This window comes from Hemicordylus capensis, chromosome 1, assembly GCF_027244095.1.
Source record: "Hemicordylus capensis ecotype Gifberg chromosome 1, rHemCap1.1.pri, whole genome shotgun sequence".
NCBI lineage: Eukaryota > Metazoa > Chordata > Lepidosauria > Squamata > Cordylidae > Hemicordylus > Hemicordylus capensis.
Window position 1 is genome coordinate 438,719,781 of NC_069657.1, and position 27,810 is coordinate 438,747,590.

Genomic DNA, 27,810 nt, shown 5'->3' on the forward strand with positions numbered 1-27,810 from the left:
GACACAGGAAGCTGCCTGAGTCGGACCATTGGTCCATCTAGCTCAGTATAGTCTACTCTAACTGGCAGCGGCTCTCCCAGCCCTACCTGGAGATGCCATGGATTGAACCTGGGACCTTCTGGGTGCTAAGAAGATGAGCTACCACTGAGCTGTGGCCCCATCCCATAAACTAGAGGTGCGCAACTCAAATGCCTCAGTGGGCCGGGACTAACCATGACTTGTTCTGCAGGAGATGAGGACAATTTTCTACATTATTACATTCAGATTAATTATTAAAAATGTTAATGAAAGTGATGGGGCAGAAGGTTGGGGTCAGGGGGAAAGGTGAGGGGAAAGAGGGCTCTGGCCCAGGGTTTGGGTCCATCTGGTCTCAAGCAGACAACTGCACTGGGCCACTGCTGTTCATCAGCAGGACAGGCCAAGAATTCTTCGTGGTTCCTGCTGTAGCTGCAGGATATTCCTACTTATGGGCCAGCAGAAAAGTCCCCGCGGGCCGGATCTGGCCCCCGGGCCTTATGTTATACAGGCCTGCCATAGATGTTGTGAGCCCTTTGGGGTCAGGGTTCCATCTTATTTGTTTGTTATTTCTCTGTGTCAACTGCCCTGAGCCATTTTTGGAAGGGTGGTATAGAAATCGAATGAATGAATGAATGAATGAAGTTGAAAACAATGTTGAAGGGCAGTGTAGGATAGACAGATAGACAGATAAACAGATGAATGGCAGTCAGTTAGACAGTCAGTTAGACACACACAATTCCACTACTTAACTTTCCCCCCCTGGAAATGCTCTTGGGACTGGTAGTCTTTTTTGAGGTTGCTCCACAGTTTGCTTCACTCCAGCCCCACTTCAGCCCCCAACTAGACAGCACTTTGCTATGGGCTGAAGTGAGCCGAAGCGAACTAGGACCCTGAAGCTTCACGCAGCCCTACAGAACGAGGGCCCGTCTATTCCAGCACTCTGTTTCTAGTGGTGTCCGGCACAGCTAGGCATGAAGACAACAGTCCTTGCCTATTGCTTGCCCTCAGAATCTGATATTAGAGTTATATTGCCTCTGAATACAGAACTGTCATTCTGCTACTGTGGCTAATGACTGTTGAAAGAGCTATCCTCTGTGAATGTGAGGAGGAAATGTGGTTTTTTCTAAAGCCACCTGTCGGGGTGCCATGTTACCTGGTTGCTTGGGTGGCCCTGTGGAGTCTGGAGAAGGGCATGGCATCCCTCCTGTGGGGCTTTCGTTCCCTTCAGGGGGGAGTGGAGTAGGGATGAGAAGAGTCCAAGCTGGTCGGATCCCAGTAGGGTTGTGGGGGCAAGGCAGGGAGAGCTGCAGGAAACAGCTCTAGGGAGACAGCTAGGTTAGGTGTGGCAGGAAACAGGAAGCAAGGTCAGGAAGGGGGCGGGGCTGGAAGTCGGCTTTAAGCCCTGTCAGCTCTGCACTGGGGTATCTAAAGACAAGGCAGCTAAGGAGGAGGGGCTGCTTCTGAGTAGGGGAGCCAGGAGTTCTCCAGGAGAGGGAACTCGCTGAATGTAGCAAGCCAGGAGGAGGACTCAGGTGACAAACTAACCTCCTCCCCTGGCTGTTCCTGAGGCTGATTTTTCGTCTTCTTCTTGTGCTTACCCAGTCATTTTGGAGTTCAAGAAGGGCTAGGAGCCCACCCTGTCCCCTGGGAGTCTGACGCCACCTAAGCCAGAGGTCATCACCCATGTTCTCCGTAAGAGGGATTCCCAGATGCTGTTGACTAGAACTCCCTTCATCCCCAGCTGCAATGGCTTTTGCCTGGGGATTATGGGAGTTGTAGTCAACAACATCTGGGAATCCCTCTTATGGGGAACACTGGTCATCACAACTTATGGTATTGAGTTCCAGTGTATTGAGGGGGAGGGGGAGACAAAACTGAACATACTGGCCCTTTGCTTGTTTAATCCTCCCTGCTCTCTGATGACAACACACCTGCTAGGTATGCATTTGGTATTCCTGTAAAAAGGGCAGTACCCCTGTACAGCTCAGGAGCAGACTCCCCTCAAGAGCACCAACTCCTGCTCCTTTCTTTCTTTCTCAGGAATGCTGAATGCCTGGTTGCCAAAAGCATGGGCAAAGTCCCACCACCCCACACAAAAACACACTTACTCAGCGAAGGGGATTTGTCTTCAGAACAGGGCTACTGACTTAGGGCAAGCCTTGACAAATTACCTTTGATTCTAGGTGCCAGCCCAAATATTTAGGAGCCAGACAATGGACACTTGGCAAAATTATCGGATTTAGTGACGGACACTGTGAAGGGGAGGGTCAACAAGCTTCTCTTTGTCCCAGGGATAGGCAACCTTTGGCATTCCAGTTGTTGCTTAACTACAACTCCCATCATCCCAAGCCCAAATAAAGTGTGGCTCAGGGATGATGGAAGTTCCAGTTCAGCTACAGCTGGAGTGCCAAAGGTTGCCTACCCCACCTTTATCCCCTTCACAAGTAACATATTTAGAACAGAAACAGGGCTGTCTGGAAGAAACAAAGACTGTATTAAATAACTCAACCTCTGAATATCCTAGACTAGGTGTCATCAGTTAAATGTTTAGGTGCCATGGCTCCTTGGAGCCTGGGATTTGTCAAGTGCTGACTTGGAGGTGGGGGAGGGCAGGTAAGGCAGGACATGACTGTACATTCCAGATACCTAAAATCCTGCCATAAAGAGGAGAGAGAGAGAGAGAGAGAGAGAGAGAGAGAGAGAGAATGAATACATGTTTGGTGGAGTCCCTCAGTGCCACTGGTTTAGTTCCACAAACCAGCTTCCAGTCAGGTATCAAGAAATGTTTCTTAACTGTAACAAGAAGGTTACAAAAAATTTTCAAGGTTCAGATGCAGCATTAAACAGAGGGGTTTCAGGGAATACCAATCAGTATTATTATTATTATTATTATTATTATTATTATTAATTCGATTTCTATACCACCCTTCCAAAAATGGCTCCGGGCGGTTTACACAAACAAATAATGCATAAATAAGATGGCTCCCTGTCCCCAAAGGGCTCACAATCTAAAAAGAAACTGGTTGCATATGAAAAGGAGACTAGAAGTGTGAGCACTGTAAGATCTTCGCTATGGGAAGAGAAGAAGGTTTCAAGTTCCCTCCCTGGCTTCTACAAGATATGGCTGAGAGAGGTTCCTGCCTGCAACCTTGGAGAAGCCGCTGCCAGTCTGTGAAGACAATACTGAGCTAGATAGGTGAATGGTCTGACTCAGTATATGGCAGCTTCCTATGTTCCTATGAAACATAAGATAGACACCAGCAGCAGTCACTGGAGGTCCTGTGCTGGGGGTGGATAGGGCCAGTTACTCTCCCCTTGCTAAATAAAGAGAATCACCACATTAAAAGGTGCCTCTTTGCCAAGTTAGAATGCTCACTGATTTTCGGAAATTGTCTGATAAAGACAGGACAGAATTGGTTGGATGTAATTTTTCTTATCTTTGAACTTCAATCTTGCTTCAGCACCCATCACAAAGGACAATTCTCATGATCCATCACACGCTTTAAATAGATGATTTTAGCCTGAGATCTGGGGGCTGCTGGGGTTCACTTCCATTCATCCCAAACAACTGCAATTCCCAACATACTCTTCTTCTCCTACTTCTGCAGTTTTCACTATGCTATTTCAGAGCTGTAACTTCCATGCTGCTTTCTGGGGAAACAACAACTTGCACCAGTTTTTAACACAAATTGGCAAAAGGGGTTTCCAGTAAGCTGACGCAGCCTCCTGATCACAGTTGGACAATGAAACTAATTCCCTCCGAGACTTGTATAATCTCATTCCCCTGTGGTTTTTAGAAAGGGAAGGGATGGATACTTGGGTTTTGTTTAAAGGAAAACTACAGTTGAAGGGCTTCCAATAAGTGACGCAGAAGATCTTCTTCAGTTCTGCGAAAGGAAACCATTTACACCAAGACATTTGGGGACTAACTACACCTTCTATGAAGTATAACATCCGGCCCTTCTGTGCTTACATTTCGTTTTCTAAATCACAGCCATGGAGATGTGTTTGAGAACGAGGGCCACTCAGAGAGGAAGGCAAGTGGGCCATTTGGTATGGGCCTCAAGTGCAAAGAGAGCCTCAAATTCAAACATTTGTTGATTTTTTGGCATGTGGTAAGTTTTGCTACTTAGGTAGGAACATAGGAAGTCGCCTTATACCAAGTCAGACCATTGGTCCATCTAGCTCAGTATTGTCTACACAGACTGGCAGTGGCTTATTAAAGGTTGCAGGCCGGAGTCTCTCAGCCCTATCAGGGAGGGAGCTTGGAACTCTCTGCATGCAAGCATGCAAGTGTTCTTCCCAGAGCAGCCCCATCTCCTAAGGGGAATCTCTCACAGCACTCACACATGCAGTCTCCCATTCAAACGCAAACCAGGGCAGGCCCTGCTTAGGAAAGGGGACAATCCATGCTTGCTACCACAAGACCAGCTCTCCTCCTTACTCCCCTCCAGCAACTCATTTTTGTGTGCTTCCCTATCAGACAAAAATGTGATATAATCTCAGTTTAAAGTTGGACTCTCTTGGGTGTGTCCTAATATTACTATTGAATTGCATATTTTCAATATCAGTATTGCACAATATCACTATTACGCAACATCACTATTGCATATTTTCCATATCACTATTGAATTGCCTGTTTTGGTTTGCCTGCATCAGTGGCTTTCAGGGGCGTAGCTAGGGGAGAGGGGGCCCGTGTTCATCCCTCTTTCTGGCAGCCCCCCAGACTGAGGGAGATAATGAAGAAAATTGGGAGGGATGTAGCTGGAGGGCCCTCTGGAGTTGGGGGCCCGTGTTCTTTGAACCCTTTCGTTCAATTATAGCGACGCCACTGCTTCAGGTGAATGCACCTTCATTGTGTTGAAGGAGGTAAAGGACTATCATTATTTAGCTATGGGTTAAGAGCATTTCAACGGACTCACATATTAAGTGTGACATTGCGCAAAAGCTAGATTTTCCCTCAATAATTTAGTGTATTTACACAGGAAAAGGCTAAAAAGGTATTTGCTAAATTTAAAAAAAATTTTTTTTTTGAGGGGGTGGGGGCCTGGTTTTGTTTCCATGTGTCATTTTTTATTTTTATCAGGGCTAGGGGCCCCCACAGCTGGAAGTGGCCCCAGGCCTCTCTGGACCTCTGAGAGGGCCTGGTCAGAACTCAGTAGGGGGCAGCCCTTCCATGAGAAAAGGAGAGGTGGTCGCTTCATAGGAACATAGGACACTGCCATATACTGAGTCAGACCATAGGTCCATCTAGCACAGTATTGCCTACAAAGACTGGCAGCAGCTATCTAGCTCAGTATTGTCTTCACAGAGTGGCAGCGGCTTTTCCAAGGTTGCAGGCAGGAATCTCTCTCAGTCCTATCTTGGAGATGCCAGGGAGCGAACTTGGAACCTAGATGCTGTTCCTAGAGCAGCTCCATCCCCTAAGGGGAGTATCTTACAGTGCTCACATGTGGTCTCCCATTCATATGCAACCAGGGTGGACCCTGCTTAGCTAGGGGGACAAGTCCTAGGTTGAGGTTGAGTTGAGGGGGCATGGCCTCAACTCCTGCCTGTGGCTTCCTGCAGCATCTGGTGGGCCACTGTGCGAAACGGGATGCTGGACTAGATGGGCGTTGGGCCTGATCCAGCAGGTCTGTTCTTACGTCGTGCTTGATACAACAAGACCAGCTCTCCTCTCCTCTCCAGGCATCCTATTTGAGGGGCAATAGAGGGGTGGCAAGATGCCCTTCTGTCCCCACTTATTGAGGAAGAGGAAGAGGGGGAGAAGGGCACACAGAAGGGAGGCAACATTTGGCACCCTGCCTCAGGCTGGCATACAGAGATCTTGAGTTGGGGACTGGGGCATGAGGAAAGGAGAGAATTCCACTCTTGGCCTTCACCATGGTTCTGATCTGTATGTCCTGATGGCTCTGGCTTCTCTATGGAATGAAACTGTCATTGGCACCAATGGAGGCTTCCTCACTGGGGCAAGCAGCAGCCATGGAGAAGGAAGCACAATTCAGATTGGGTCTGTAACAGAGGCAAATGCTTAAATCTGCTCACTGTCCATGCCATGGTCTTGGTCCTTTACTCTTCCCTATGGCAGGCTTGCTGCAACAGGTAGATTGGTCCCTAGCCAGAGGCAAACTCCCTCCATTCTAGTCCAAAAATAATCCAGTGGTCCTGGATATTGCTTGGCCTGGTGCACCAATGTGAATGTTGCTGGTGTCAGTCCAGGCAACGGGGTGCAAGGCAACCCCCTGGACCTGTTGTCCCACCCAAGTGTCTGTCTGGAGTCTCTAATCCCATCTCAGATTCTCTCTCAAAGCTGCCACGTGGGCTGGTGATGCCATCAACCCATGCTGATACACAAGACCTAGTGAAGATTAGAGTTGGGGAGGGAAACCTCTAGACCCCTTGAAGACCTCAGAAAGTCTGCTTGACCCCAGGAGTGCATTCCCAAATAAACAGGATGTTTTCATTTGCACAACTTGCGTACACAAACATTACCGGGCTGACATACCCTTGTGCCATTTGTCAGTCAGTGTCTTAACTTGCCATATGTGGCACAAATTCGCCAATCAGAATGGGATTATCATTTACTATGCAATCATGTCAGCAGAAGGAGAACATAGGAAGCTGCCTCATATTGAGTCCAACAATTGGTACATCTAGCTCCATACCATCTACAATGACTGGCAGTGACTTGCCAAAGTTTCAGGTAGGAGTCATTCCCAGCCCTACCTAGAGATTCCAGGGAGTGAACCTGGGACCTTCTGCATGCAACGCAGATGCTCTACCACCAAGGTACAGCGCCATCTCTGAGGGGAATACCTTACAGCAGACAGCACTCACATCAAGTCACCCATCCAAATGCAAACCAAGACAGACCTTGCTTAGCAAAGTGAGCAATTCATGCTTGCTACCACAAGCCCAGCTGTCCTGGTCAAGGTTAAGTCCTCTGCTGCCACTGCTGCCTCCAGACTTCTATCTGGAATCCCACATCGTGAGCAAATTCCCCACTAACCCAGAAGATGAAAGATGACTCCTAACCACTCCTAATATCCAGAGGTTGAACAAGTCCCTGGTTATTCATAATGCAGCCCAGTTTAAACAACATATTTTGTGTGACCACCAGTAGACCTTTGCCCACTGGTGCAAAACCTAGCCCTACAGAGCAGGTGCCAAGTATGCTATACTGGGGGTGTACAGAAGCCCTCCACAGATAATTGATCAATTTCCACTGGGCAACTGAATGTCCACTAGTTCCTAGAATTATTGCAAAGAATACTGAATGAAAAGGCTCTTGGTCTCATCAAGGAATGGGCAGACACCCTCTGAGAAGTTTCATTTGTCTTCTAGAAATTCATTTCGGTTCCCTTGAAAAGTCTCCAAGAACTTGACTTCGGATTTCAGCTGTTTGACATTTTGGTGTCAGTCCTATTCTCATCTAGCTAAGCATTTGGGAACTCTATCAAGAGCTACACAATGAGGATCACTTAGCCCAGAGGAGTTGTGCCTTCTCAACAGGTTCTTAGTCAAATCACAGTTATCTGATGAATCGCCCTGTACAGTGTGTTTGTTCACAAAAATGTGTGTCACATGTATACTCTTATGGTTTGGGGTGTACACTCAAAACACCTCATTTGTGAAACAGCCCAGATGTGAGCATGAGTCTAACACATCATTCTCATCTAATATCCATGAGCTAAAAAAGAACCACCCACGTCAAGAAACAGCCTATTATGATATCATCACAAAAGTGTTATCATTTTCACACATTAGCAACAGGGTTGGAATAGGATGCCCTAGTCGGACATTAATCCTATTTGGGCATTATGTTGTACAAGTGTACAGATGTCTGTACGCTTATACATGTGTTTGTGTGAATGACTGTACCTGTGTGCATTTTAAACGTGGACCTCGGTATAGGTCCTTCAAATGCATGGGACAGATAGAAAGTGCACTTCTGTGCCTGCGTTCAACATAACATGTGAATGACTGTACCTGTGTACAGATCTGTACCTGTGTACACTGTGCACTCATTATAAAGGTGTTGAACCTAACATGTGAACAGAGCTATTATGTTGTACAAACTGTAAAGATGCCTGTACCCTTGTACATATTTCTGTGTGAATGACTGTACTTGCATTCATTTTAGAAGTGAACCTGCATATAAGTCCCTCAAATGCCTGGTACAGACAGAGAGTGTACTGTGTTCAGCACAACATGTGAATAACTGTACCTGTGTACAAATCTGTACCTGTGTAGGCTGTACACTCACTGTACGAGCGTTGATCATAATGCATGAACAAGGCTAGAAATGCTGCCTCGTCTGTTACCGGAGTCCAGAAGGATCTAAAGAGGTGAGCCAAACCCTTTCCTCAACTTTCTAAGGCAGCACTGCAGAGGGAAGGGAATAAACACCTGAGGGAAGGCACCAGTAAGTGGCTGCCTCTCTCCCAAATCACCCTTCCGGCAGCCGCAGATGTACTCCGTGTGTCCACGAGCAACCAGAAACGGATCTGCTTCACTGGAGCTTATCAAAGAAAATGGGGAGAACGCTGCCCGCGCAGAAGAATTAAGAGCAGAGGCAATTAAGAGCCTCCAAAATACCAGGCAATGCTGTAAAGCTCAGGCTATTTCTTTCTCTGCATTTTCCAGTCAAGCCAAACACACTGCCCAACCCATATGGGAAGGAGTGCTGTCTCCACGGCTCTGCCGAGACAGGTGAGAGAAGCCTGCATGTCTCCTTATCTGAGTTCAGAGACTCTGCACTGGGGGAGAATACACACCCACAGAGAGAGGGATGGCCACTTATATCCAGCCATCTTTTCCACTAAGGGGATAACTGCAGCTGGCCGCCACAAAATCAGCCAGGAAATTCCCCATATCGGCATTTGATGTGGTCTCAAAGAGATGCCATTCAGGACTGGGTCAGGTGCAAAAACACCCTGATTACACGTGTGTGGTTGTGCTGTGTATAGAGAATCAGCTTGCAAAGTCGTTTCCACCAACACCACCCCGGCCACCACTCCCACCTCCGCCCCTCCCACCCACCCACCCCAAATGCCACTGATAGGTAGCAGCTGCAGCCCTGTCCTTTCCCTCATCTCCACTCACTCTCTTCTTCTCCGGTACAGCTTTAATGGAATCCAAGGCAATGTATATAAGCGTTTCAAAACCATCGCCTGCAAAACTCAGCTCGGCAGTCTTCCTCGGCTGTGTGCCTACCATTCCCTACAATCTGCCCCTTCGGATTTTATTCCAGGAAGCTCTTAATGAGTTTCTTCACCAAATGTGCAGGCTACAAGAGGCCGTTAGTCTTTAATTTCCCCCATGTAGGCATATGTGATAAAGAACACACCGAATTCTGAAAGAGTCAAGTGCAAAAAGGACAGAATGCTAGTCTGCTGAAGGCTGTTTTTTTTTGTCTCCCTCGTTCCTGTTTTGGACCGAGGGCAACCCTTTTTCCTTTTCATGCATTTACAAAATTAACAGGAGCAAAACGACAGAAACCTGATTATTCGACCCTTTCTGGCCCGTTAATGTCCAAATGCACCACATCACCCAGAGGACCACTCGCCCTTCTAATTTATTTATTTCATGCAAACAACCATCGCCAGTGCTCACTGCCCCATCCTATGCAGGCTGACTTGGAAGCAAATTCCACGGAGCTCAATGGAACTTACTCCCAACTACAACCTTAAAAAAAAATATATCCAAAGCCAGCCAGCCCCTCACTCCCCCAAGTGGGTCACTTTGACACAAACACACAATGGCTCCTCTGGAGAAGATCGCTTTGCTATCTTGTAAAGCTTGTGAATGACACCACATGATAGTGGAAATGAAGCATAGCGGGATGTGAAAATGAAGAAGGATGAAGCTGTAAAGCCCAACCCTACGCTTTCCAACAAAGGAAGGCTCTGTTTCGATCCTCGGAGAAGGGACACACATTCTTTGGAATTTCCACCCGGCCAGCTGGCTCTATTAGTACCAAGACTACCTCAAGCAAGTGAAAAGCCTGCATGGCTGTCGACAGATACAGGGATGGATGGACACCAAAGCAAAGAAAGACTTAAACTCTCTCTGTGTCCATGTGTGTACCCATGTGACTATTTAAGTGCATGCTCTCTCTCTTTCTCCATAAATTCATTCTTCCCCACTGCAAATTCTTCAATGAACACCCACCCACACCAGAAAAGGAACTCATTGATCGTGCTTTCCTCTCCTCTGACCCTCACTAGCTGACCCCCACATCTTATGCCCAGTGCAGTCACCTTCCAGCAATTAGGGGTGTTCGCTTCGTGGCTGGGGCCCTTTGTCTAATGAGGCAACCTCTGTTTTAATCCTTCGATCCCAGCCCGTGATCGTTAACTGGAGGGAGTGTAATTATCAGAAGACTCTTTGACAACACTGCTGCTGCACTACAGCCACAGATGCACAGATCCCCCTCTTCCATCCCATCCCTTCCCATAGCTTGCCGGGGCGGGTGGGGGGGACTGGTCTGGAAAAGGTTTGCTGCTGTTGAGGAGGGGATGGGGAAAGGATGCCAGTTAAACAATTAGAAGTGGTTTATTTGTTTTGCCTTTTAAAAACTCACACAGATATGTACACAAACACACACACAACCACCTCTATGGGGCAATCCTAGAGGGCAAGCGACCTTTCCCCGGGACTGGTACTCTATGAAACAAAACTGTAGGCGCCTACAGTTAGGATGCTTGGCTTAGCTCCAGATGGCCACTCCATGGGCAAAGGAAGTTTCCACTGTGGCAAAGAATTCCCGCTGTCCAGTGATCTCACTTCACAATGCAGAAGATTTGTTCCTCAGCATCTAGGGAACTAACAGCAGTAGCAGTAGCTCTGCCAGTCTCTCTCTCTCTCTCTCTCTCTCTCTCTCTCTGGAAGCGCGCGCACACACACACACACGTTTGATTTTACAAGGCCAAGTGGGCATCTCCTGCTTTTCTCACACAGGCACCTCACCCACTTTGGGGGTGGGGGGGGACCTGTGGAAAAGGGGTGTGTGGGTGTGTGCTTGACTCAGTGAATGCTAGCATCTGGAAGGGAAAGAAGCAGTGCCCTTCTATATTACAGCTGCCAAGCCCCCCCCCCTCTCCCTCTCTGGGTCAGCAACAGCAGAGCACAATTTTAGAGGCACTGGGAATCTTTAAAGAATGCTCATCAGAGGCTGACATCTGGAGGGTGGAATGACAACAGGGGGATATGGGGCAGGCTGGAAGGGAGGCGGAAGGAGATGCTCTCCAGCATAAGAACCGTAGCATACACACAAGCACACTCTTGTGGCAAAAGTGCTATTCCTACAGGGAGAAGCGGAAAACCGAGACCGGGTGGTGGGAGTTTCGCTCTCTGATTTTACCCCTGGCTGCTGCTAAGACAAAGGCTCTTTCTCTGCTCGCTGGAGACACACAAGCAGACCCCTGAAGGTTGGGAAAGCAGGTCGGGGGGGGGCGGCATGGGGTAGCCATAAGGGGCAACTGTCAGGATCCCTATGACCCAGCCAGGCTTACTGAGTCTGCAGGTGCAGCCACCTCAGCAGGAGAGGCATGGGAAAGGTGCCCATCGCTCGCGCGCACACACACACCAGTAGACTGCTGACCACCTTCCCCGCAGCCTCCTGTGAGCATTCAGCAGGTGCAGCCAAAGACAAGACCCTTCTGCACCTAAGTTACCTGCTCAATTCCCCACCCAGCAAAGGGTCAAAGATAGGGTGGGCTGCTGGAGGAGGGAAAGCTCCCTACCCTGTTAATCATCTCGGGGGGGGAGCCTCAAAAGGTCTGTGTTATGTGGGGGGGGGGATTAGGCAGGCAGAGCCCAGCCAGCTGAGCTCCACCACCTCTCCGCTGAGCCATCTGGGGTGAGGGGAAGCAAACTGGGCGAAGACCACCGGCCTCTCTCCCTTCTCCGCCTCTGCCAAGGGGGGTGTGTCCTTCCCCGCCCTCAGGTCTACTGTGTGGATGGGCTCCTGCACCGACAGTCCCACCAGCCCTCGCCCCGAGCCAGACCTCGCTCTCCCTGTAGTCCCCGACGCCGCTCATCCCTTCTCTTCTTCCCCCCAATCCCCGCCGCAACGTTTGGCTCCTTTCTTTCAGGAATCCACTCCTCCTCCTCCTCCCCACCGCCGCCCGCCGCGCCGCACAGCACACCCAGGCGCAAAATCTGAAAAGAGCCTCGTGCTCCTCCACGCCAGCGAGATCGCCCCAAATGCCAACTGTCCCCTGCGCCTTGCCCCAAACTCTAGCCCATCTTGGGTTCCTGCACGGCTTGGGTTCCTGCACGGCTTGGGCAGTTTCCCGGGAAGGCGATTTCTCGAGTTGAGGAGTGGGAGACGGGGGAGATCTTCTTTGACTCCCTTCCTAACCCAGCGATCGATCCTAAGATTAAAATAGCCAGAAAGGAGAGGGGAACACACACACCCCGCTCCGCAGCAAAGCCACCACCACCACCACCCCAGACGCGATGCCTTCCACGTAGCTGGCCCCCTCGCTGCCCACCTTCACGTGGGTTCGCCCCCCAGCTCTCTTCGCTGGAAAGGTTGGGGTGCTCTTGCACCCCCCATGAGTGCCGGCCCCTCCCTGCCCCCAAACCCACCGTGTCCGCCTCGCAAGGAAGCCGGGGACCTGTAGATAGCGATAGGCACTGACGGGTGCTTGCTGCTGCTGCCATGGAAATGGTGGATGTGCGGCGCCCCCAAACTGGAGGCGCCCCAGGCCACCCCGAGGAGGCCGCTAAGAGTCAACGGGAGTATCCAGAGCAGAGCCAGGCGGCCTCGGGACCGGCCGGGCTCGGCCAGCACGAGCTCCCCCATCCGCTGGGGCATGGCGGGGCGGGGGTCCCGCACCCCACCCCGGCAGGAGCGAGGCAAACTTTGGGCGAGGGAGGCGCGCACAGGCGGGCTCACCGCACCAAGCGGCGCGTCGTCGTCGCGGAAGGCGCTGCTACCGGGCGCCGGCGCGGATCCCTCGGCCCGGGTCCTTTCTTGCCCGAAAAAAGCCCACACATAGTCAGAGGCTGCGGCCGAGGAGCGGCAAATCCCCCCGGAGAGAGCGCGGCCGGGCCGGCCCCGAGGAGCCTCCAGTGCTCATCCACGCGGCGGGCTGGCTCCACGACTAAGCGGCGCGCGGCAGCGGCAGCAGCAACAGCGGGGTCTCCTCCATAATCCACAAGGCGGCCGATCCTGCCGCCGGGGTTGACCGAGGGGCTGGGCAGCCGAGGAGGCGGCGGCGGGGACGGGGCGGCAAATCCCCAGAGCAGAGCAGCAGCCGCGGCGGGGAGGAATCCATTCAGCGGAGCGCTTCCCTCGCCAAAGGCGCGCCAAGAACGACGCACGCAGCCTCCCCGGGCGGGCGGGCTCCCTTCCTCTCGCTGCTCGCCGCCTATTGCCAGCAAGACGACGGCGAAAGAGAAGCAGCAGCAGCAGCAGCACGCGGCGGCGGCGATGGGCAGGAGGCGGCGGCGAGAGGCGCTTTGCGGGGAGAATCCATTGCACGCGTCTGCACGGAGCCAGCGCGGCGGCGAGGGGGGCGGGCGAGAGCGAGCAGCGAGGAGCGAGCCATGCTGGCGCTGGAGGAGAGGCGAGCGCCGCCGCTATGCAAATCTGCAGTCTCCCGGCAGCAAATCACCGGCGCCTGCATCCGATGCAGAGGAGCAGCCTATGGGGGAGCGAGACAGCGGGCTCCGGCGTCTGCCCCAGCGCCCTCTGCGCCCCCTCCGCCCCCAGAAGCGGCGGCGGCGGCAGCAGCAGAGCGCGCTAAGTGGAGCGGCCCATGTGGCTGGCAGGGGCTGCTGCCGCGGCTGCAGCCCGCACAAAAGCGGAGGCAAACTTCAGCGTGGGATCGGGGGCATGGCTGGGTGCTGGCGCCCAGACGCCGACTTCAAAGCTCGCTCTCTCGCCCTCCACGCATTCAATTCCCCACCGAACACCCATCTGCGCCAGAAAATGCATCCACCGCTCTGTCTTCTTCACTGCGCATCACTGGCTGACCCCACCACAGCTTCACTCCATTACAGTCACCTTCCAGCAATTAGGGCGTTGACTTCTTGGCTGGGACCCTGTGCCTCATTAGACCACCTGAGTTTTGATCCATCGATCCCAGCCCGAGATCATTACCTGGAGGGAGGGTAATTAGCCGAGAATCTTTGATAACACTGCAGCCGCACCACAGCCACAAACAGACCCACAGACTCCTCACTCCCATTCCACACACACCCAGCTTGCTTGATGTTGCAGACGAACGGCCTCTAGGGTGGCAGAAAAATATGGGTTGGGGGAGATACCAGTTGAAGAGCCCTTTATAATTATTCATGCTTTGCCTTAACACCACAGGTACCCAGGAATGTGCAGTCAGGCTCTATGGGGCAAGCAGCCTTTTCTCTGTGTCTGGTCCTCTGTGAGATAAGTTTCTGTGATGGGGGAGACAGGGGGATCTTTTCCATCCCATTCCATTCATCATGTATATAACACCCCTGAGAGGAAGAGGTGTGTGCTAGCAGAGAATGTATACTTTATCCCAGTCAGGCCTCTTACCCAACAAAGTGAACGCCTCTGCTAAGCCAGGCCAAGGACAGTCCAGACAAGTTTAAAAAAATAATAATGAAGAAGAGGGACTCTTTTCTCCCCTCATCTCTCTTTTATTGCAAAAAGGGAAAGCAGCATAAATACGCAATCATTGCAATCAATGTCAAGGCACACCAGTTCAATCGAGGTTTTCAGTTGCAAGGGCATTAGCAAAAACAAAAGAAAATACAAAAACAAGCTCCAAAATACAAAGGATTTCCTCCCTCTGCCCTGAGGGTCTCACCAAAGGAACAGCCTGCAAAGTTGATATTTCCATCCCAGATGGCTCCAAGCCCCCTTACTATCCACTCTAGATCTTTCCCTTCTGCCCCAGAACACTGCTACAGGCCTTTGTTGAACAGTTTCACTCTCACTTCCCACCCCACCCCTCACACACACACACACACACATATCAGACAAGTTAGAAACCGATGATCTCCTTGTCACTCATGCCCAGCTTTGTTTTGACTGGGAGGGGAGCAGTGAAGGCCATACACCGAGTGTCCAACAACAGGTGCTCCTCTCAGCAAAAACGGGGCAGTGCAAAAAAAGGCTTTTATTTGGTCACAATGGCTCTACTCACCCACCCACTCGTCCATTTTAGATCAAACATCCATCAAAAATTGAAGACTGTCTAGAACACCTTCCCTCAGGTGTGCTGATGGATGCATGATATGCAGGTGAGGGGCAACAGCTTGCTGGGTACAAGGGAAACTTGGTCGAAGCCTGGGGGTGAAGAAAATATCCTCCCCAAATGGTAGCAGTTAGGACCTGGAACGTTCATCTTGGAATCTTTCCAGAGGTTCTCACTTTCTTCTCCTCCTCAGAGAATTGCAACATGCCTTCCATGATGCAATGCAGAATAAGAACAGCCCTGCTGGAACAGGCCCAAGGCCCGACTAGTCCAACATCCTGTTTCACACAGTGGCTCTGGGAATCCCACAGGCAAGAGGTGAGGGCATACCTTCTCTCCTGCTGTTACTCCCCTGCAACTGGTACTCAGAGGCGTCCTGCCATTGAGGCTGGAGGTGGCCGTCTGACTAGTAACCGTTGACAGACCTCTCCTCCATGAAGTTATCCAAGCCCCTCTTAAAGTCATCAAGGTTGTTGGCTGTCAGCACATCTTGTGGCAGAGAATTCCACAAGTTGATTATGTGTTGTGTGAAAAAGTACCTCCGTTTGTTGGCCCTAAATTTCCTGGCAATCAATTTCATGGGAAAAATTGATTGTATTTTCAGTCAATTGAATAGGGATAGCAAGTATTGTGGGGTAATAACAATGCAATAACAATAACAATGCAATAAATAACAATGCAATAATGTGGGGTAACTAACAATGTGTCGAGTAACTTTCATTGCATCCCCATCCCCAGCAAGAATGGTGCATATTTCTACCACTCTTCTAAAATGAGTGGGGTTTTCTGCATTAATAAGGATGTCCAATACATTGTCCAGTACTGATGGACCATGGGTGGATTGACAGGGCTGACAACCGCGGCTGTAGCTGTCCCTGGAGGTTGTTTCTCCATTTTTGGCATCTGGCCCCAGTTGGTAGGCCTTGAGGTTCTAACAAAAAACAGCCCATCTTCCTGAGGGCCTTCCCACCCTCAGGTCACATTATCAAAGGCCTTCAGAGAGAGCTTATCCCAGTGGTTGAGACAAAACAGGGATGGAAGCCCAAACCATCACATGTCTGGTGTGTGGCGAGAGAGAGAGGGAACAGACACCTTAGGACACAATGAGAAGTATTTTTAAAAAGGAACACCAGTGACATCTCAGAAAGTGGCACAGAGGCAAAGCCTGAGCAAACACCTGCAAATAAATAAATAAATAGATGCCTATGTCCAATGGCTTCCTGTTTAGGCTTTGTTCACACATGCAACACAGAGTGATGGCTTGCATGTGCGAATGGGCCATTACAAGTACAACACAGCAGACAGGACTTCTAGGTAAAGTGCTTCAAGAGAATTTGTTGAGAAGAGGTGCATGCATATTCATAGTAGAAGAAGAAGAAGAGGAGGAGGAGGAGGAGGAGGAGGAGCCAAAGTAGGCTTTGGAATGTGTTCCCTGTCAAAATAAGAGCCTCCCCATATCTTTTAAAAGGGCTGTTACATCACATGTATTAGCCCAGGCTTTTAATTAGAGTTATAGAAACTATTGTTGTTTTAAACTGTTTTAATGTTTCAGCTTTGTTTTCAATCTGTGTTGTCTTATTGTAAACCTCCCAGAGATGTGAGGTTTTGGGCAGTGTACAAATATGCTAAATAAAGAAATAGTAGAAGAAGTTTCATATTGATTCTCAGGCATGATTTTTCAAGGGAGTCGTTCACATAGACAGTTGCCACTCAGCCTAATCAAGGGGTGTACATGCATGTGCAAAACAGCCCTGGACTGCATGGAGAAATTCCCATGTGGAAAGAAAGTCCAAGCACACACATACCCAAAGTTCAAATACCAACCTACAGAACTGTACTACCTTCATCTCACTAATGCAAGGATCCCTGAAAGCCATAAGCAAAGTTTTAAAAGACTATGTCAGTGTGATGATGCCATTGCCACTGCATCTGTACTTCTGTGACCTCTGCCCAAAGTCCAGCTTCCCCACAAAACTCACTTGATAGCCTTGGGCCAACTACAACCCTTGAGCCTGGGAGGGTTGTTGTCAGAGTAAAATCGGATAATACTCTGAACACTTCAGGGTGTTCAAAGCACTCCACACTCATCATCTCAGTATAGGACTGGTCTGCAGTTGTCAGGAATCAACATCAATTTCCAAGTGGCTCTCGAAATCAGTCTTGGAGATTTCAGTGACTTGATATTGTGAAAAATAGGGGGAGAAATATGGAGGGTGGGGAACAGCTTCAGCCAGAGTTGGCAACCTTATCGCAGTAATCCTCACAGTAGCTGACAAATGAAGCACTTCTGTAATGACCAAAGTTGTGCTGGTACAAAATAGATGACATAATTAAAAAGTGGGGATTTGCAGAATGGTGCTATAGTCCATTTATTTATTTATTACATTTATCCCCCGCTCTTCCTCCCAGGAGCCCAGAGTGTTATCTTGGCTATCTTTAACCATTACATGGTTATCTTTATTCTTGCAAGAACCCTGTGAGGTAGATTAGGCTGAGAGATACATGACTGGCCCAGAGTCACCCAGTGAGTTTCATGGTTAAAAACCACTAGTTGGGATTCCAGAAAGCGTTACGAAAATAACAAAAATAGATGTCCAAAGTGCCAGGATTTTTACACAAAAATACACACCAGACCGGGTCTCACGATCAGTGAGACTCAGTTCCTAGCCATGAGCGGGAAGAGCAGGCTAAGCCCGCTCTCCCCACTCACGAGTGGGCAGGGAGCCCTGGGCGGCTGGATCGGCCACCCACACAATGGCTGGCTCCGAGACAAAGCTGGCGGGGGCTGGGGAGCTCGGGGGCCGCACGGCCCCCGGAAGCCCCAGTATGCCCTGTATGAGCGCGCAGAGCATACTGGGGAGACCCCCGAGCTGGAAGGCTGCTTTTAAGCCTCCCGGCCGGGGGTCTACTCACAAGTAGCAACACCGTGGAGCCACGCCGTGGCTACTAACGAGCAGATAGCCCGGGTTTGCAGAGCACTCGCTCCGCAAACCCGGGCTAAGGGGCGGGCTACAGGAGCGGGTTAGCCACTCCAGAACCACTGGGCTCAGGTGCGAGCCCGGTGGTTCTTATGGTCCCAAAAACCGGGCTAGGATTTTCCTAGCCCAATTTTTGTCATCGTAAGAATAGCCCCACATTCCCTTATGCTTAAAAACAACTGCTTAAATACCAGAGGTCCATTGAAAGTGCCAGGGACCAATGCAGGGCGTCCTGCCTCCGACAATCTTATACAGTGCCACACACTTCAAAAGCAACTACCTGCTATAGTCACAAAACCTTGCAATACCACTTCTGGGTTCAATAGGGTGTGTTAACCACTAATGGCCAGTTTTCTTGGCTTCAGCATTTTTAGATCAAGCGATATTTCCCATCATGCATTGCAAGTTTATTTGGGGGTTTTTGTTTGTTTTAGATGTGGCCATACTGATCTCAGGTATGTGGGCTTTTGTTGACAGGGATTGGGAAAGTGAAGTGGGGTGTGCTATCTGTACAGACCCCCCCCACCACAAACATTTTACTGAAGGACTGTCTATGACAAAGCTCCATCTTCACTGACAGGCTGTTCATGCCGAACCTGCTTTTAATTACACCAGGGCTCAATGTAACAACATTGGACTAGCTGGAGAAATACGGGCAAAAATAAAACATTTATGAATTCTAACCCGTCACTGAGATCCTGAATTGCAAGGATAGAGGGACTGCACACAAGGGCAGAGATCATCCAGAGGGCAACCTTGGTAGCACTCACCAACCGATGGGTCTTATTTGAATATTGGTCTTATTTGTACAAAATCTGCATAAAGACTGAAGGCCTGTTCCACGTGCAGTCAGAGAATGATCCCTTGACTTTTATTCAACCTTGGATTTGGTCAAGCACTCACTGCTTGAAGAATAAACAGGAGGGTATGGAAAGAGATAGGGAATCCCTGGAGCAAGGCGGGGGGGGGGGGAGCAATTTTCTCACTTTCATCCTGGCATGGGAACTTTATAGGAAGTGGGATGCGTCAATTCCTGCCATAAGAACACAGGACACTGCCTTCTACCAAATTGTTGTTGTTGTTGTTGTTGTTTACACAGTCAGACAGGTGTTATTGACTGGTTTGTTTTATCCAGACATCAAGTCCTTCCCAAGGACCTGGGATGGTGGCTGATATTATTGTTGTTGTTGTTGTTGTTGTTGTTATTAATTTGATTTCTATACCACCCTTCCAAAAATGGCTCAGGGTGGTTTACACAGAGAAATAACAAATAAATAAGATGGCTCCCTGTCCCCAAAGGGCTCACAATCTAAAAAGAAACATAAGATAGACACCAGCAACAGTCACTGGAGGTACTGTGCTAGGGGTGGATAGGGCCAGTTACTCTCCCCCGGCTAAATAAAGAGAATCACCATGGTAAAAGGTGCCTCTTTGCCCAGTTAGCAGGGGATAACATGAAATATGAAATAAATAAATTTCAGTAACACATGGAATAATACATGTGAAGCAACCTAAAATAAATAACAAATATACTTGACATTAGGGATGTGTGGACAGATTCAGTGTCGAACAGGTTCGATGTCGAATCTGTCCGGTGGTCCGGTGTTGAACCGACCCCCCCCCCCCGGTTCAGTTTGGCAACAGACCGGAACACACACCCTCTGTTTGGTTGGGGTGGGGGGTTCTCGGACAAATTTTTAAAAATTGAGTGGATGGGTCATGACCCAGGCCATGCAGAGGCTCATTGGGCATGTGTGGCGGCCTCCAAAATGGCTGCCAGAACGGGGGTGAGGCCTGGAACAGGCCCAAGACCACCTGAACAGGGCAACTGGCTGCATAATGGAGGCTGGAAGGGGTAGGGGAAACCTTCAGAGACTCTGTTGCAGTCTTGGAGAAGCCCCCAGAGGGGGTAAACCCCTCCCAATAATTTTTTTAAAAAAATTTGTGACCCACCCCCACCCCGGAAATGCTTAGGGGCTATTCTTACGATCACAAAAATCAAAAATCCTAGCCCGATTTTTGTGATCGTCAGAACCACTGGGCTCGCAGCCAAGCCCAGTGGTTCTGGAGCAGCTACCCCACTCCTGTAGCCTGCCCCTTAGCCCGGGTTTGCAGAGCGAGCGCTCCACAAACCCGGGCTATTTGCTCATGAGTAGCCATGGCGCGGATCCGTGCCGCGGCTACTCACAAGTAGCCCTCCAGCTGGGAGGCTTAAAAGCAGCCTCTCGGTTCGGGGGTCTCCCCAGTATGCTCTGTGCACTCGCACAGGGCATACTGGGGCTTCCGGGGGCCGCGCGGCCCCTGAGCTCGCCAGCCCCCACCGGCTCCATCTCGGTGCCGGCCATCATGTGAGCAGTCGATCTGGCCGCCCAGGGCTCCCTGCCCGCTCGTGAGTGGGGAGAGCGGGCTTAGCCCGCTCTTCCCGCTCACCGCTAGGAACCGGGTCTCACTGCTCGTGAGACCCAGTCCTTAAAGTACACTGTTTTTGTGCCATTTAATCTTGAATATATTCAAGATGCTGACTGACATCCAGATTGGTTGAACAAAAGATGATCACATAGCTGCTTGAAGCTATTGTTGTGCACCAACGCTCCCTGCAAAGCATACAAGGGATGCCACAGGTTGCGCAATTGGTTGTCCAAGCACAAACATGTGCACTAGCCCAGCTCTAGCCTGAAACACACATGCTCCAGCATTAGCACAACAAGCTAGTGCAACAAGTTTATTGCAACTGCATTGTTAATCTGGATGTCTGCTGCTGTCTTTAAACCTTCAGAGAATCTCCACTCACTCCCAAATCTCTCCCCGCTGCCACATCCACAGCGAAATCTGAAAAGGTGTCCTGCATCCAAGAATGTGTGATCTGATTGTTTTATCCTCCCCACTGCCCCAAGTAGTATGAAGATAACAGCCACTGACAGTCTTGACAAATTCCTATCAGAAATAGGGTGACAGAGGAGAAATTGCAGAAAATCCTCAGGCCACTATTGAGCCTACAATCAGCACAAAGGGTTTTTCAAACCTATGACGCACAGCCTATATCTGACCCTTAGGATCATAAGAACATATGGGGGCTGCCATATACCAAGAAAGACCACCTAGCTCCATCTAGCTCAGTATTGTCTATACAAGGGATTCTCAGCGTTGGGTCCCCAGATGTTTTTGGACTTCAGCTCCCATAATCCCCAGTCCCAGTGGCCTTTGGTTGGGGATTATGGGAGCTGAAGTCCAAAAACATCTGAGGACCCAACGCTGAGAATCCCTGCTCTATACAGACTGGAAGCGGCTTCTCCACAGTTTCAAACAGGAGTCTCTCTTAGCCCTTTCTTGGAGATGCTGCCAGGGAGGGAACCTGGCACCTTCTGCATGCAAGCACATTGATGTTCTTCCCAGAGCGGCCCCATCCCCTATGGGGAATATCTTACAGTGCTCACACATGTAGTCTCCCATTCAAATGCAACCAGGGTGGACCCTGCTTAGCAAAGGGGACAACTCATGATGGCTTCCACAAGACCAGCTCTCCTCCCTTGATCTTAGGTGGAGCTGGAGTGAAAGCGCACAAGCCACAGGAGTCCTGACAAAAGGTCAAATGCCTGTTCTTATGCCAAATTGGTGATGACCTAATCGATAGAGGCAGGAGTGCCGAAGGGATAAGCACAGCCAGACAAGCCAAGGAGTATAGAGTGCAGGAGCAGAAAGGTAGAATCAAAAAGCAACAGCAAAGCATGGCACAAAGCCTGAGGAAACCCAGGAGGCCGCAAGAGCAGTAGCGATGGGACGTGATGTATTATAGACCAGCACTGGGTGCAAGGAAATTAATGAACAATCACAACACTGATTATCTTCAATCCATCAGGTGTGGTTAATTGTGAGCATCCCCATTCAGCCCAGCAAGTGTCTCTCCTGTGGCTGTTGCTGGCTATTTTATTTCTATCTCTCTCTGTGCACAATAATGTGCATGCATGCATTTTAAGATGGGAAGCCCCTTTGAGAAAGGGAACCATTTTCTCATATCTTTTGCTATGTCAACTACTTTGTTGAAATCCTTTTTGTTGAAAAGAGGTTCAGAAATACTTCAATAATGATATTGGCCATCATCTAAATGGAACCTCCAGGTTCAGAGGCAATATACTGTAGAATACCAAGTGCTGGGGACTAGGGGCGTGCACAGATTGGTCTGACCATGAACTGGTCCACTACAAGTCAGGCTGTTTTAAGCGGTTTGAATCTGTCTAAAGTTACCATCTGACCGGCTAATTTTAGAAAGGAGATTGAGGATTAAACCAGGGGTTCTCAAATGCAGGTCCCCGGATGTTGGATTACTATTCCCATCATCCTCAGCCACAATGGTCTTCTGCTATTGTGGATGGGGATGATAGTCCAATAGCATCTGAGACCCACGTTTGAGAATCACTGGGCTAGACTATCAGTTCCAGCAGGGTGTTCATTATTTTCTTATAACTGTATAGCAAGGGAATGTTTCTCTTCAGTTGCTGGACAGCTCCCAAGGGAGTGCAAACTGCAAAGGCTTTCCCAGGTGATTGCATTGCCAGCCAGTCACTGGGACATCCGTGGACATTTTTGAACTGCTTTCCTTCAAACGCCTCTCCCTTCCATCAGCTTTTACATTGGGAGGATTTATACTGCATCTAACTCTTGAGTAAACATAGATTCAATCATGTCCTTGTACTTGGATATGGTGGATATATAGGTCCTCTAAAGCCCTGTCTAACCATCTTATTTATTTGTTATTTCTCTGTGTAAACCACCCTGAGCCATTTTTGGAAGGGTGGTATAGAAATCAAATGAATGAATGAATGAATGAATGAATGAATGAATGAATTTGTCTTTCATTTAAAAGATTTATACACCACCATTCTTCATATATGACTTCATGGCTGCTTACAAACGAATTCATCAAAAGTATTGCAAATATGCAATAATAAAAAAAGAAACAATACAATTAAACAGACTAGCCTCTAAAATCATACTTTGTAAGGGAAGAAATTATTGCTCCCCATTTTATAGATGAGAACTGAGGCTGAGACAGACTTAGTCCATCAAGGACACAGGATCAAACCATGGAAAAGACATGGCATGAACTGATTCCTTGCATTCACATCCAGGCTCCTATGTGCTGAACCATTAACACAATGCACTAATTGCAGGGTCAAAATACTACTAACCAAAGCTGTTGAGATAACAGGATTTCAGCTATGAAATCCTGCATCAGTTTTGGCACAATTCAAGCTGTGCTCTTGCAAAAAAAGTTAGTATTTCTTTTAGGTTTATCCCCCCCCCTCCCCACATGTGTGCATTCTGGCAACATAGCAGCAACACAAAAGATCAGGCCATAAGGCCTTCAAAATCTCTAAAAGCTGTTGAGTTTCACAAGAAAAGCCTTCAGATTTGGTGACCCAGGATAAAATAAGGTGACCTGTAGGAGGGAAACCCCAGTGTGGGTATCATGAGTAAATAAAAGTAGAAAGGGAAACATGCAGAGCTGGGCAGAGAGAAACTGAGACTGAAGCCTCTGCTCAGCCGTGAAACTCACCGGGGGGTCTTGAGCAAATCACTATTTTCCAGCCTAACCTATTTCACAGAGTTGTTATGAGGACAAAATGAGATTATTCTCTGCGACTTGCCCTAAACTCCTTAGAGGGAGGGCAGGATCCAAATGGGTCGAGGAAAAGGAAAGGGCCTAAAAGATGTGGTAGTTAAAAATAGGTTGAGAAACTGCAGCACAAAGCCATAAAGGTAAAACTCCCAAACTTATGATTTTTTAAAACCGAAGCAGCCATTTCTCCCCAATTTCAAGGAAACTGTAACTGTCAGACATCTTCATCCTTTTCATGTTTTATTGAGAAAGCTTAATTAGGAGTTCTTAGCATTGGAGAGAAGGCCTTAAATGAAAAGCTAAAAGTTTAAAGCATCTGTGGGTAAATATTATTAAAAGAGATGCTAAGTACCATGACTTATTCAAAATCAGGGCGACTGCATGATCATGTTCCCCTCCTGCCAACATCAGAGTGGGAGATGAACGTTTCAACAGGTGAGCGTAGATCCAGGGCAGGGACAGGAGGCCGATGAAGTGGTTGGGGTTCATTTTAATCAGCACCTAATTAAGAAGAAAAGAGAACGCTTCTCTTGCCAAGTCTGCCCACAAGGGACAGACAACAACTGAAATGCCAAAACGAGGTGTTCCCCACAGCTGATTGCAGAGGTATGAAATAATGATCTCACACTTGCTTGTCGCAATGGGCTCATTGAATGCAGAATGTCTTAAATGTGTCCCTATGCTTTCAGTTGGGAAAACAACATATTTCCGTTTGGGAATAGAAGCAATGCGGCCATGGTTTGGGCATGGGGCTGTAGTGCAGTGATCTTTGCATGCTGAAGGTCCCAGGTTCAATCCTCCAAGCATCTCCAAGTAGGGCTGGAGAAAGACACTTGCCTGTAGCCTTGGAAAAGTTGCTACCAAACAGTGTAGACAATACTGAGCTAGATGGACGAATGGTCTGACTCAGTATATGGCAGCTTCCTATGTTTCCCTTCTAACAGAGGGGCGGGCCTTCTCTGTAGCCACCCTGAAACTCTGGAATGCACTCCCTGCTGAAATAAGAGCCTCCCCAACCACTTTAGTACATGTAACTGGTACATAAGAACACAAGAACAGCCCTGCTGGATCAGGCCCAAGGCCCATCTGGTCCAGCATCCTGTTTCGCACAGGGGCCCACCAGATGCCACTGGAAGCCACAGGCAGGAGTTGAGGGCATGCCCTCTCTCCTGCTGTTACTCCCCTGCAACTGGTACTCAGAGGCATCCTGCCTTTGAGGCTGGAGGTGGCCCACAGCCCTCCGACATGGTAGGGGTGTGCAGTCATGTCAGCCCAACAGGTACACTCTTTTCTGATAAACAGCAGCAATATTTGGGCCTGGCCTTGTGATGGTGCATATACATTTCAATTAAGGATCAGCAGCTTGAGGTCTCGGGGGCAAAGCTGGCTCCCTAAGGAATTAGGCCAACTGCCCGCACAGCTATCCCTCACTGTAATCATTTAGGCATTAATTATTAACTAATAGGGCTGTGCAAGGTTGGATTGGGAACTTTGGGAACTTCCTAATATGAAGGAGGTCAGAGAAGTTCCTAATCCAAACCTGGGGAGCTCATTTTGGTTGAGATTTCTCCAACCTCCTTTGGGGGAAGAATGGTGGTGGTGGTGGGTCTGCTCTTCATTTTTTGTGATCACGGCTGGTGGGGGGCAACTTCTGCCCTCTCTCTGCCTGCCTGCCTGTGTGCCCATGCATATCTCCTTTTGAAAAAGTTTTTAAAAGATTTTTAGCCAGTTTTTAGCACACAAGCGGCCAATTTCCGGGTTTCTCCTGTGATTCTCTGATGTTACATCACTTCCCCTTAGATTCTCTGATGTTACATCACTCCGACCTACAATTATCTGGTGTTAGATTGCTTTTCTTCCTGGTTCACAGTGAGTATCTGCGATTATTTTTAAAAATTGATTTAAAGGTTGGTCGGGGTAATACACAACCCCGATCCCAACATTCTGAAGGGATCAAAGGACCTTGAACTGACATCTGCAGGATCAGATTCCAAAGGACCTTGAACCAACATCTGCAGGATCAGATTCAACCCAAAATTTGCATTTGTGCACATCCCTCTTAACTAATTAAGTTGCAAACGAAGAAGCAAACCCTAGCATAAGCTGGCTTTATTTTTTTCAGGGCCAAGACTGTATGTTGCCTTTACAATGGGTACATACAAGAAGCTGGTGATGTGAATGGCTTGGCCACAGCTGAGATTTCGCTATAAGTCACATCTGTCCATGACTGAAATCTCTGACCTGGTCTGCCTCAAGAGTTGCTATTAGAGAAACATGATGGATGTCCCTGTGCTTTTTAAAAAAGTCGGGTTGGTGGAGAGAGAAAGATGCACTGAAATTGCTGTGGGATCAGCACTGCCTGTGTGCTTGCTGCTGCTCCCCAGTTAATACCGCTCAGCCTGTACTGTAACCAAACAGAGGCATGATAATTCTCCAGCGCTGTCCTTGCCAAAGCTGGCAGGAGGTGACTCTGGAAAAGCTTTGCCAGGTCAGAGAACAGGGGATCATATCGTGATATTGTCTGTGTGTGTGTGTGTGTGTGTGTGTGTGCATGTAAGTTTTGCTCTTCTCCTCCCCTCCTCCCTGCCCTCGTGATTTCCTCTGTTACGTTGCCAAGACAGGTTCCCCGGAGAGTCCTGTGTTTATCTTGACAGGTGTTACTGAGATCTGCTGCGCCTCGGCGGAATTGTTACTGCCTGCTTTGAGGTACAGTAGAAAACATTAAGACTGAAAACTAATGAACTTACCTTTATTGCATTCCAAATCATATAAACCACACAGTGGGCTGGATTAATCTACTAATGCTTTTCTAATGATGCTTTTATTGGGCATATGGTGTGGACCTGCTATTTCCTTCACCATCTCACACTGGCAAAGCTTAAAATAATCAAAATATACACACTTACCACCACCACCCCACCCCATTCCTCGCTACATACATAAATGTATCAGATATGTTTGCTCTCCTAAGCTTCCTCAGATCGCCATTTTTCTGCAATGGCCTTTGATTAATTTTTCAGGACTAAAATTGCAACTAAGAGAACAGCAATTGGGTCAGGCTTGGGAAGGGGGATGCTGACTGATGACTTGATTGCTGCTGCATACATGCTTCTAACATCAACACAACACACACACACACACACACAATGGCAATTCCCGCTCTAGTCCTCATGCTTCCAAAGTGAGGGCCATCCTGCACAAGCGTGCAAATATTTTCAGAGCTGCCCTGCGTCCCAGAAACAAAACTTCTGTGGCTCTGGAGAGCTCTGGAAACAGTTGCAGTCGTGCATGAGAATACTCATGTTTTGGAAGCGTGGGGACTATTTCAGCATGTGTGTTGATGTTAGAAACACACACACAGTAATAGTTAGGATGTCAGCCATTGTGCCGAAGGGAAAACCGTGAAAATTTTGGATGGGGTTGTCCTGGTAGTGGGAGGGATACAAGGGAATTATATTTCCTTCCATTATGCCAATATCAATGGTGTTGTGACCAGTGTGGTGTAGTGGTTAGAGTGTTGGACTAGGGCCAGGGAGACCTGAGTTCAAATCCCCACTCAGCCATGAAACTCACTTGGTGACTCTGGGCCAGTCACATATCTCTCAGCCTAACCTACCTCACAGGGTTGTTGTGAGGATAAACACAACCATGTACCATGCTCTGGGCTCCTTGGAGGAAGAGCAGGATAGAAAAGGGATTTGCATCCCTGATGAGACCATGGAGGGGGGAAAGTACTGGGACTGCCTCCCTGAAGCACTATACCACTGGTCAATATGTTTTAAAGCTGGTCCTGATGGCCAGAAGCTTGAGTTTTGATTCAATACACATTTACTGGGGTGTAAGCCCCACTGAACCTCTAAGCAAGCTCATAGTATCATCCTGCAAATATCAGTTGTGTGTGTGTGTGTGTGTGTGTAAGCATGGCAACACGCCCCTTAACCCCATGAATGAACATAAGAATCCTACTGCTTGAACAAATGTAATATAATCCAGCATTCTA

The 27,810-nt window shown here is 48.8% G+C and overlaps 1 protein-coding gene across 31 annotated transcripts in view; it reads right to left on the reverse strand.

Moving 5' to 3' along the window:
* NRXN1 (neurexin 1) overlaps positions 1 to 27,810 on the reverse strand; it is a 1,475,796-nt gene that overhangs the window by 533,350 nt on the left and 914,636 nt on the right. For 2 of the 31 annotated variants that reach the window (XM_053244518.1, XM_053244500.1), the window contains exon 1: positions 12,616 to 13,726. The exons of 27 other annotated variants lie outside the window; for them this stretch is intronic. In XM_053244518.1, coding sequence (XP_053100493.1) covers positions 12,616 to 12,844 — 229 coding nt within the window. In that variant the 5' untranslated portion in view covers positions 12,845 to 13,726. Of the gene's footprint in view, positions 1 to 12,615; positions 13,728 to 27,810 lie in introns of those variants that run through there. 2 more of the 31 variants (XM_053244508.1, XM_053244516.1) reach the window with 2 other exon arrangements.